Here is a 12,892-nt window from a genome sequence, read left to right on the forward strand (position 1 = left end):
TTGTGCTTGCGGGGGTTGAGCTCTGGCTCTTTGGTATGTGTGTATGTGTGTGTGTGTGTATGTGTGTGTATGTGTGTGTGTGTGTGTGTGTGTATGTGTGTGTGTATGTGTGTGTGTGTGTATGTGTGTGTATGTGTGTGTGTATGTGTGTGTATGTGTGTGTGTGTGTGTGTATTATATATTTTAAACACACACAAACGTGCACATTGAGGCGGGACCAAAGAGCCGAAGCTCAGCTGCCCCGCAAGCACAACTAGGCGAGTACATGCATGAATTCAAATCATAAATACATAACTATTAAAAGTTTCAAGTAGTTTTAATTTATCAGTACAAGGCTGTGGAATTTGCAAAGAATTACATACCTGCTTTTCTCAATGCCCCAAACTCCTTCATTTCCCCTTCCCCCTGTCCGACCTCTTGGGCTGAACGGTAGAGCGACGGTCTCGTTTCATGCAGGTCGGCGTTCAATCCTCGACTGTCCAAGTGCTTGGGCACCATTCATTCCCCTCCGTCCCATCCCTAATCTTTATCCTGACCCCTTCCAAGTGCTATATTGCCGTAATGGTTTGGTGCTTTCCCCTAATAGTCCCCCGTACACGCACACACACACACACACACACACACACACACACACACACACACACACACACACACACCATCTCTAATTCCTGAAACCCGCCTCCGCCCTCTATCCCATACCCTCTACCCTCCATACACAGTTTCAAATGTAGATATGATAGAGCCCAGTAGGCTCTGGAATCTGTACACCAGTTGACAGTTGAGAGGCGGGACCAAAGAGCCAAAGCTCAACCGCCCCGCAAGCACAACTAGGCGAGTACACACAATGAAACACGTTTCAATTATTTTGTATTCATATTTGATGGCAAGACGGTTTAGGCATTTCCTGTTTATCATGTTGCCTGAGACTCCCATGGCCAGGAGCTTAGCGAGAGCAGCATAGCAAGTATTTGTACAGATTTGCCTTTGACGGAGTGGAGCAGTGTATGGTGTTTGTTGAGCCTGTGTGATTATCAGTGCTTGTAGGGGAGCCTTTGTTTATGTAACACTGGAGGGATGCTGCACCTTCACACTATCTGCATCAGTGAAACCAATCACCGTAACTATTCAGACTATTTGCAACTATTATCACTGTAGCCTTCTTTCTTATTCACTGTTTACGTGACTATTACCATCTACGTTACACTTTACCTTCATCACTGCTCAATACTTGATGAAAGTTAGGGCAGGGGCGTCGATTTTGTGAAGTGATTTGTTTTTTGCCTTACCTTCCCTTCCCTTCACCACCTTCCTCACCCTTCACCACCTTCCCCTACCCTTCACCACCTTCCCCTACCCTTCACCACCTCCCCCTACCCTTCACCACCTCCCCCTACCCTTCACCACCTCCCCCTACCCTTCACCACCTCCCCCTACCCTTCACCACCACCACTTTATTGCTGTAACAATCTTCAGTACTCTTCATATATAAACAAAAATGATAAACACTTCATTTAATAATAAATCTTAGTGAGGATAGAGTCTGGTATTTAGCGAGATTCGAAGTTGATATCATTTGCAATTTCATGAAAAGGTGGGAACAGAGGCATGAGGGTCGACCCCGACTTACCTATGACCATCCCAGACCAACAACTAGTCACCCATCAAAGTTTAGTCATGCTAGTTCCAATTGTCCAGCCTTGAACCTCGAGAAGAGAGACAAACATTTTTTGGATACAGATTAAACAACTGGAAGCAATGGAGATAAGCAGACCAGGTAGGTCTGCACCCCTCAGCCTCGGTGGATATTTAAAATCTCCAAATTTTGAATTGATTCTGGTCATCCTGCCTCACTTTAGCTGTCTTCAGTGATTTGGTCTGTTATAGACTGTACGCTTGAATACTGCAGTCAAGGGGATACTACTGGCATCTGGGGGTTGATATCTTCCCCTCCCATCTGGGGGCTGTTATCTTCCCCCTCCCATCTGGGGGGCTGATATCTTCCCCCTCCCATCTGGGGGGCTGATATCTTCCCCCTCCCATCTGGGGGCTGATATCTTCCCCCTTCTCCGACAAGAGGAAAACGTTGTCACACTGTTGACTGCATTTGTAATTACGTCCATTGCTTCTATATTATTATATATATATATATATATATATATATATATATATATATATTTATTTATTTATTTATTGTACAGTGCATTTTAAACCGGAAAAAAGGCATAAACACAGAAATACATCTGCAAGATAACAAAATGCAAAACAGAGACCTGCTTCCATAAAGCAGGTCTTTTCAAAAAGACCCGGATTCACGAAGCAGTTACGCAAGTATTTACGAACGTGTACAACTTTCCTCAATCTTTGACGGCTTTGGTTGCATTTATTTAACAGTTTACAAGCATGAAAACTTCCCAATCAACTGTTGTTATTGTTATAAACAGCCTCCTGGTGCTTCGGAGCTCATTAACTGTTTAATAATTGTAAACAAAGTCGTCAAAGATTGAAAAAAGATGTACAGGGTCGTAAGTGCTTGCGTAACTGCTTTATGAATCCGGGTCCAGGAACCAGAGCTAAGTATCAACAATCCCTAGCAGTATGGTACCAACTACTACCAGATATGAATCTTAAGATTAACTCAGAAATGCGATATTCTGCCTGAAAAAAAATTCCCTGTCAACCCGCTTAATTCCGACGGACACATTGGATGGCAGGTTATTTCGAAGCATTTAATTATTACCTATAAAACTTTCACAGACAAGAAAAATCATTGTTAAGAATATCCACGGCCGATCTTATGATACTTTCTTCAGGGTTGAAATTGTAGGCTTGTAGACTGGTTTTTAATAACGAAATCCCTATTAAGATATTATCTCCACGATGAACTTATAATAACGGCATTTACCTTATTAAATCTCCTCCGACAAAATCCAGAACGAAAGCATTGACCCATCGTCATGTGTCGTCTAAAACCTCACGAAGAGGCGCCCATCACAGCCTCGCCTGCCCGACAAAGGAACCTCGCGCTGCGCACCTTCACTGAAGACGACCTACGTCACCGAGTCCTGGTGACTATTGGCTGTGTTACTTCACCGCAATGTTCACGGCTACATGGTATAGCTGCCTGTTCAGCAGTGAGGGATTGTGGTGGTCGTAACGAACCATCCGTAGCGTGATAGAACTACATCTCAGTACCACCAAACCACCATCTCTGGGTTGTGTGCTCCATGCATCACCATATTAAAGTTCCTCACTATCTCTTCTATTCACCTCCCTGGAGCTCTTGCAAGATATTAACATCGTGTTTGCTAAGAGAAAATAGCATTATTCAACAGTTTTAGATCAAGATAAGTTTATTTACATTTCAAGCACACCTCACCTACGCGCACCTCACCAACGCACAATGATTCATTGATATGATGGCAGCTTTCTCCAAAAGACGTCCACTAAACTGCACCATGACAACGAATATTGAGAAAGCCAGCCAGTTATGTCTTAAATAAGTTATAAATCAAGTCAAGACAGCACAATAGGTATTCAAAACTTATTTAAAACTCATTTATTCGGGGCATAAATCAAGGTTGGACGCCAGCAGAAACAAGCATGAGGCTGCCACTGAGGATATTCTCGACTTTATTTGAGGGTCGTCATGCTAGGCAAGGCCAGAGGGGTCGTCATGCTAGGCAAGGCCAGAGGGGTCGTCGCGCTAGGCAGGGCCAGAGGGGTCGTCGCGCTAGGCAAGGCCAGAGGGGTCGTCGCGCTAGGCAAGGCCAGAGGGGTCGTCGCGCTAGGCAAGGCCAGAGGGGTCGTCGCGCTAGGCAAGGCCAGAGGGGTCGTCGCGCTAGGCAAGGCCAGAGGGGTCGTCGCGCTAGGCAAGGCCAGAGGGGTCGTCGCGCTAGGCAAGGCCAGAGGGGTCGTCGCGCTAGGCAAGGCCAGAGGGGTCGTCGCGCTAGGCAAGGCCAGAGGGGTCGTCGCGCTAGGCAAGGCCAGAGGGTCATCGTGCTAGGCAAGACCACAGGGTCATCGTGCTAGGCAAGACCAGAGTGTCGTCAAGTTAGGCAAGAGAAGATACATACAAACCAGAGCACACACACAAACAAATATATATATATATATATATATATATATATATATATATATATATATATATATATATATATATATATATATATATATATATTGTGACGGTAAAGCGTTGGTGTTCGGCTGTTTCAAAAGCTAGGGGCAGGGCCTCGTCACATTAAAGAAAAAAAAGAGAAAAAGCTGGAACTTTCGTCTGTGGTAAGGTAATGGGAAGACACACAAAACACAAGTAAATTTAACAATGAAATTTTAATTACGTTAGAAAAACAAGACATGAATAAAATTAAGTATAAAATATACAAGATAAGTCAACAAACAAAATAATATGAATAATCACTGGCAAATGAAAAGTTACGTTAAGACAAGTGAGCAATATCAAAATAAATAATAATGATGCCGGAATATTGGCTTCGAGCTGCCACCTCCCTTAGTACACGAAAGCCAAGGCTTAGTCTACCAATGAGAGATGTCAACTGCAAGGAGCACTGGGATATTCTGACGACTCTGGGCCACTGCAGCCCAGACATCAACTTGTGGCGGAGGGTGGAGGGCAGGTGCGATGGGACACCAGCCAATCAGCAACAGGCAGGCAATGGACAAGCAGTTTGCCGGTTTACGGTGGCGGTGGCGAGCAGGTGTGCCGGTGTGCTGGATACGTTTTGCTCTCTGGGCAAAACGTTTTGGAGATACTTGCTGGATATATCTTCTATATTATCTGTTGTTGTTACGTACTTTGAAGGGAAGAGCAGGCTCAATCTCTCTTGAAAGAGATTATCGTCACAATATTATATATATATATATAATATATATATATATATATATATATATATATATATATATATATATGTCGTACCTAGTAGCCAGAACTCACTTCTCAGCCTACTATTCAAGGCCCGATTTGCCTAATAAGCCAAGTTTTCCTGAATTAATATATTTACTATATTTTTTTTCTTATGAAATGATAAAGCAACCCTTTTCTCTATGTATGAGGTCAATTTTTTTTTATTGGAGTTAAAATTAACGTTGATATATGACCGAACCTAACCAACCCTACCTAACCTAACCTAACCTATATTTATAGGTAAGGTTAGGTTAAGTAGCCAAAAAAAGCTAGGTTAGGTTAGGTTAGGTAGGTTAGGTAGACGAAAAAACATTAATTCATGAAAACTTGCCTTATTAGGCAAATTGGGCCTTGAATAGTAGGCTGAGAAGTGCGTTCTGGCTATTAGGTACGACATATATATATATATATATATATATATATATATATATATATATATTATATGCGCAGAAGCTTGAATGGTCCCCAAGCCAATATGCAATTGAAAACTGCTCACCACTTCTTCGCATTTGTGCTACTCACGTGGCCCCAATTGCGAGGAGATTCGATAAAATGTGTGTACCTTTAAACTGGCCACCGAGTGCTGTCGGTGGGTTATTGGTCCCACGACTTCCAATCTTTTTGTACAGTCGGTGTGGTCTACCGGAATAGTACTGGATATGCTAAGGTGCATGGAGTCCTGGCTATCTGGGTTCGAATCCTTCAGGGGTCAGGAGTTTTCAGTTTGTGGATGTGTGTGTTTGTGTGTGTGAGAGATAGATATTATATCAGTATATATATTTATAAAAACACAGAAATCATCGATAGGTACAACAATAGCAGACGGCTCGACATTAACGAGCGACAACACATCAAAAAGTCAACACCAGCCGTCAACAGCCAATTAATGCACAACTATATTCTACCCACTTCAGGACCCTGAACCAAGATAGAACAACCCGTTCTCGCAAATTTAATAAGTCAATATTGACTTATTAAATATGTGCATAGGTGACATACTTAACATAATAGTTTCCAATGAAAAGCTTCATAGAAAACACCGACCTTAACTAATTACCTTCGTAATTACGAAGCTATAAGATGCTTATTTTAACATATTAAGTAGGTTAGGTAAGGTCGGTGTTTTCTATGAAGCTTTTCAAGGGAAACTATTATGTTTAGTATGTCACCTATGCACGCAACTAATAAGTCAATATTGACTTATTAAATTTGCGAGAACGGGTTGGATAGAAGCAGCAAGAGGAGGTAAGGGCCAATAGGCCTTCTGCAGTTACTTCCACTTATGTTCTCATACCCAACTTATACCCATTGTTTCGTGTTCTGTCTTGTGTTTGTATCAAGTTTGTTCACCTCACCCAAAACTTTTGTACCATATCACCTCACCCAGAACGAGTATAAGTACAATGAATTTGTGTGTAAATGAAGTCTGAAAATGCAGTAAGCCATTACGAAACGCGTTCAGGCGTTCGACCATAAATAAAAATGAATTTTGGAGAACTGATATTTCCATTACCACCGACAGTGAAGAAAAATGTAAGAAAGAGAATATTCGTGTTAGAATTATTAATCTTACCTTTTCAGTCACACACACTACATATTATATATATATATATATATATATATATATATATATATATATATATATATATATATATATATATAAACAACTAGAGACCCCAGAGCTGCCAGTTTTCTTTTTCAGCGCCTTAGTGTGGCAATCCAGAGAGGAAATGCTCACTGCATCCATGGTTCCTGCCCGCCATCTGAGGAGCTGGAGGAGCTATTCAACTTGTGACAAGCAGCCTTGTACCCTGTCTGTAATCAATATTGTAACTTTTTTTGTGTAATGACATTTTCAAATAAAGTTAGATAAATATACACACTTAACAAAAGAATAGGGGTGGTAGGAGAAGAAAATATCAGTGTTCAGTGAGGATCCACAAGGTCTTCTCTGAGTACTCTTTATTTTCTTCTCCGAGGCTATGGGTCCCTACATTTGCACCAGAGGTGGTACCCCTTCTAGGTTATTTAAAAAAAAAAAAATAAAAAAAAAAAAAAATATATATATATATATATATATATATATATATAAATATATATATATATATATATATATATATATATATATATATATATATATATATATATATATATATATATATATATATATATATGTCGTACCTAATAGCCAGAACGCACTTCTCAGACTACTATGCAAGGCCCGATTTGCCTAATAAGCCAAGTTTTCCTGAATTAATATATTTTCTCAAATTTTTTTCTTATGAAATGATAAAGCTACCCATTTCATTATGTATGAGTTCAATTTTTTTTATTGGAGTTAAAATTAACGTAGATATGTGACCGAACCTAACCAACCCTACCTAACCTAACCTAACCTATCTTTATAGGTTAGGTTAGGTTAGGTAGCCGAAAAAGTTAGGTTAGGTTAGGTAGTCGAAAAAACATTAATTCATGAAAACTTGGCTTATTAGGCAAATCGGGCCTTGCATAGTAGTCTGAGAAGTGCGTTCTGGCTAATAGGTACGACATATATATATATATATATATATATATATATATATATATATATATATATATATATATGCGGAAAATCCACAGAGAAATATGAAATGAGGTGAACGTTTCGGCTTTGTTAAAGCCTTTGTCAACACCAGACTGACTGAATCAGTCTGGTCTGAGTCAGTCTGATTGTTGACAAAGGCTTTAACAAAGCCGAAACGTTCACCTGATTTCATATTTCTCTGTGGATTTTCCGCATAAAATGATCAGTGTTTTGTGATCGTCAATTGCATATATATATATATATATATATATATATATATATATATATATATATATATATATATATATATATATATATATATATATATATATTTATATTTATATTATAATATATATATATATATGTCGTACCTAATAGCCAGAACGCACTTCTCAGCCTACTATGCAAGGCCCGATTTGCCTAATAAGCCAAGTTTTCATGAATTAATAGTTTTTCGACAACCTAACCTACCTAACCTAACCTAACCTAACTTTGTCGGCTACCTAACCTAACCTAACCTATAAAGATAGGTTAGGTTAGGTTAGGTAGGGTTGGTTAGGTTCGGTCATATGTCTACGTAACTTTTAACTCCAATTAAATAAAATTGACCTCATACATAATGAAATGGGTAGCTTTATCATTTCGTAAGAAAAAAAATTAGAGAAAATATATTAATTCAGGAAAACTTGGCTTATTAGGCAAATCGGGCCTTGCATAGTAGGCTGAGAAGTGCGTTCTGGCTACTAGGTACGACATATATTATATATATATATTATATATATATATATATATATATATATATATATATATATATATATATATATATATATATATATATATAATATAAAAGCAGTGGCACTACTAGAGGGACAAACACAAACTTGCTCACGAGGGGAACATCACCGCCAGGACCTAACAATAGAGCCGGGGAACCACCCAACACCGTCATCAAAGTGCAGGACAGCGCCCCCACACAACACAACAATGAAACATCAACATAGATAAAGACACACCTGCAAGCCACCACACCTGAGTGGGGGTGACGCTTGACTAATGTCCTGATATATAATACTGATACACGTAATTCGTATGAAATATCCGTCAGAGATAAAAAATATTACGAAATTTGGGTTTGGGGCCTTCTAGTTAGTACACACACGAATCTTACTCGGTGTCGGAGGGAGAGGAGGAGAGGAATGAACGGCAGGAAGGAGCAAATGGAAGTAGAGAGTAACAGTGCGGGAAGGAGAATTAATGTTTCAGAAGGAATGATAAAAGGTGACTACGGATAACCCCAAAATAGACACAAAGATACACAAAGACACACAAAGACACAGAGAGAGAGAGAGACACACACACACACACACACACACACACACACACACACACACACAAAGACACAGACAGAGAGCAAGAGAGACAGACTAGACAAGTATGATTAGACTAAGATTGGATGACAGGAACAGGCTGGAGAGTCTACCGGCAACACAACCTCTCACTCACTGTTTGATCAGCCGGATATATGGGCAGCCGGATACCATGATCAGGATGTGCAAGATATCATGGCGAATGGGCTTGAAATAAAGAGGAATCGAACACAGAACAGAGAAGGGGAGAGTTCGAATTGAGAACGGCCGATTGGTTGATCGGATAAGTCGACTGAGAACTCGATAAGAGATGCAAGTTAATGTTACAAATAAGGGTTAGATAAATGGATGACAGGATTAGTCGGATGGACGGCATGATAAGTAGTTTACGAGGGAGATAAGACAGGTGAAGCGTACAAGAGTGACAGATCAACGCGAGACAGACGGATAAGGACGTTAAAAACACGGACGCGATTTGGGAGTTGGTGAGAAGAAAATTACGCCGGATGAAATTTAACTAATTCAACCTATTAAGAGAAAGTGGTTCGGATTAAGTTAACACTGATAATATTGTGAATCCGATTAAGAGATAAAGACTCGTGTAAACAGAAATCATTTTCACATGATCAGCAAATGTTGATAAAGACATTAGTGAATCTGATAAGAAACAGACTTATAGGGGATTAAATAGCTGACATGAAATTATGACTCGGATGAAAAACTGAGACGACGAGATAGACATGAAAAGACAGATGGATGGCTGAATTTTTTGAGACAGTGATCTGAACATGAAAAAGACGGGATAATTAGTGAATATTTAATTAAGTAGACAGTGAGCCGAACAGAGGAAGATCGTGATTCAGATCTGGGACAGACTGAATGAACTGAGACAGGAAGGCATGGTATAAAGAAATGACGTCAAAGGCAGATAGCAAACCACAAAGTCTTAGGGTCGACCGAAAAATAGGGACGAGGGACGAAATAGGGAGGAAACGATCATAGGTTAAACAAATTACACCTCACTAAAAAACGTATATAGCCAAAACCACTACGGGATTCTCTCGGGTAAGAAAATTAAAAAATGTCATTGATTACTTAGAGAGTGATAAAACGCAAAATAAGTAGCATCTTGAGAGTTAAAACCCGAGAGTTACACTTCCCGTGGCACTGTGTTAGCCCAAGAGCTACACTCCACCCAGGGTCAACATAGCTAGCTCCAATCACTGCTGTATAGATAAGCTTAGCTTGTTCCAACCACAGCTGCAGAGGTGAGCTTAAATTATTCCAAATACAGTTGCAGTTAGCTTAGCTTGTTCCAACTACAGATGCAGAGGACCCCCCCCCCCTCCCTGGCCAAAATCCACTTATGTTAAGCAACGAATAATGAACAGTTGAACTGAAAACCAAAAATGCCTCGAAATAATTCTTCTTGGTTTATTCAGGCAAGAATAACTAATTTTTAAGTGGACAATCCAGCACTTAATATAACGACGATATTGCTTTAAATTGTCCACAAAGCAGTGTACATTTAAATGAGTTTATAACCAGCCTCACGCACGTCTCGTACATCACAATCACTGTCAACATACAGCTTGCTGACGCCAGCAGTACTTGATAATCACCACAGCAGAGAGCATTAGCAAAACTGTCTGCTGCTTGGCATCCAATTTTCTCCGGTTCGTAACTCGTTTTTACAGTATCAAGGCAGACAAAAAATAATCGAGATACATAAATTCCCCCCCTCGTTACACTCCATTATTCATGGGAGGGATGCTGGTCCACTTTACCCACCTGACGTGCTACACATATCTACCAAACACAAAGATTACTTCCTCACCTTCGAAGATTAAACATTTAGTGCGAGAAATTGTTCAAGTGCCTTCGAAGTATTAAGAGGCTGAGTAAAGATCTGTGTTGTTACAGATCTTAAGTTAAGCTGTTACGAGCTGAATATTTTTCCAAACCAAAAAAGCTACAGTGTACCATAAAAGTAATTGCTCTTATTTTTATTCAAGTTAAAAAAAAACATCTGTTTGAACACCATTTTTATTATACTCCATTAGTTTGTCAATTTAAATTCCAACGTTAAACTAGACGTCTATAATTAATGGTCCCAAGTTCGCGGTAATGGAAAATTAGAAAGTAATATAAGGAAGCTACTTGAAATGTTTAGTTCATCACAGTTCCTCTGAACGTCGTATAGCAGCCCTATTCCTCTATGCATAACTTTCTAGGGATAAATTCAATTTAGCAAAAGATTTAATATTACCATGCATAAAAAAAATTACGAAATGTATTATTTTACGTGTAAAATAATGTTTCCTTGGTTCACTATCTACTTATATATTCATAACGACATATATCACAGCCATCAGAAGTTAGGACATACATGGCATAGATTTGTCAACATTAAGAGCACCAATCAGAACACGGCAGACTGGCATCTCGGGGCTCTCATTGGTGGGTGTATCAAGTGCTCAGGGCTCCTTTGGGTTTCAAACGTCATATGGAAAACCACTCAAACCGGCGCTCCATCCAAATTTCTCAATTTATCATTAGACACTCATTGAAGGTCTAGACTTGGAGAGTAAGGATATATCAGAACAGTATTAATAGGAGGAAAACACGTTATCTTAGGCATACCAGGATCTAAGATGTTGATATCGAGACTCGCTTTAAAAGCGTCTGATAGACACCCGACATGGCAACCCTTGACAGTTGTTCATTGATGAAACAAGTACGAGACGTCTTGGCCTCAGCAGTGATGAGTCAAGTACGAGACGTCTTGGCCTCAGCAGTGATGAGTCAAGTACGAGACGTCTTGGCCTCAGCAGTGATGAGTCAAGTACGAGACGTCTTGGCCTCAGCAGTGATGAGTCAAGTACGAGACGTCTTGGCCTCAGCAGTGATGAGTCAAGTACGAGACGTCTTGGCCTCAGCAGTGATGAGTCAAGTACGAGACGTCTTGGCCTCAGCAGTGATGAGTCAAGTACGAGACGTCTTGGCCTCAGCAGTGATGAGTCAAGTACGAGACGTCTTGGCCTCAGCAGTGATGAGTCAAGTACGAGACGTCTTGGCCTCAGCAGTGATGAGATAAGTACGAGACGTCTTGGCCTCAGCAGTGATGAGTCAAGTACGAGACATCTTGGCCTCAGCAGTGATGAAACAAGTACGAGACGTCTTGGCCTCAGCAGTGATGAGACAAGTACGAGACGTCTTGGCCTCAGCAGTGATGAGACAAGTACGAGACGTCTTGGCCTCAGCAGTGATGAGACAAGTACGAGACGTCTTGGCCTCAGCAGTGATGAGACAAGTACGAGACGTCTTGGCCTCAGCAGTGATGAGACAAGTACGAGACGTCTTGGCCTCAGCAGTGATGAGACAAGTACGAGACGTCTTGGCCTCAGCAGTGATGAGACAAGTACGAGACGTCTTGGCCTCAGCAGTGATGAGACAAGTACGAGACGTCTTGGCCTCAGCAGTGATGAGACAAGTACGAGACGTCTTGGCCTCAGCAGTGATGAGACAAGTACGAGACGTCTTGGCCTCAGCAGTGATGAGACAAGTACGAGACGTCTTGGCCTCAGCAGTGATGAGACAAGTACGAGACGTCTTGGCCTCAGCAGTGATGAGACAAGTACGAGACGTCTTGGCGTCAAAAGAGAAAAAACACCACCTTAAAGTCAATAATAAATTGAAGTAGCAGAAATTCGAGAGGTTTGTGAAAGAAGTAAATAAGGAATGAGAATTAGATATGAATTGATACGGAAGAATGGGAGAAAAGGGCATGGATAATGATGAGCCATCTACTTATCTTCAGATTACCTAGAGATGATTTCAGGGCTTAGCGTCCCCGCGGCCCGGTCCTTGACCAGGCCTCCTTTTTGTTACACACACACCCCCCCCCCCCAGGAAGCAGCCCGTAGCAGCTGTCTAACTCCCAGGTACCTATTTACTGCTAGGTAACAGAGGCAACAGGGTGAGAGAAACTCTGCCCATTTTGTTTCCGCCTCCACCGGGGATCGGACCCGGAACCTCAGG

General features: G+C 40.8%; 1 protein-coding gene across 1 annotated transcript; it reads left to right on the plus strand.

The window, feature by feature from the left end:
* The first annotated feature begins 2,954 nt into the window (after nucleotides 1–2,954).
* On the plus strand, nucleotides 2,955–12,532 carry LOC138359692 (uncharacterized). The gene is made up of 2 exons (XM_069319135.1): nucleotides 2,955–3,131; nucleotides 11,570–12,532. The coding sequence occupies exons 1-2, from the start codon at nucleotides 2,955–2,957 to the stop codon at nucleotides 12,530–12,532; spliced, it is 1,140 nt and encodes a 379-aa protein (XP_069175236.1).
* Nucleotides 12,533–12,892: the final 360 nt, after the last annotated feature.

Source organism: Procambarus clarkii, chromosome 8 (genome assembly GCF_040958095.1).
Source record: "Procambarus clarkii isolate CNS0578487 chromosome 8, FALCON_Pclarkii_2.0, whole genome shotgun sequence".
Taxonomy (NCBI): Eukaryota; Metazoa; Arthropoda; class Malacostraca; order Decapoda; family Cambaridae; genus Procambarus; species Procambarus clarkii.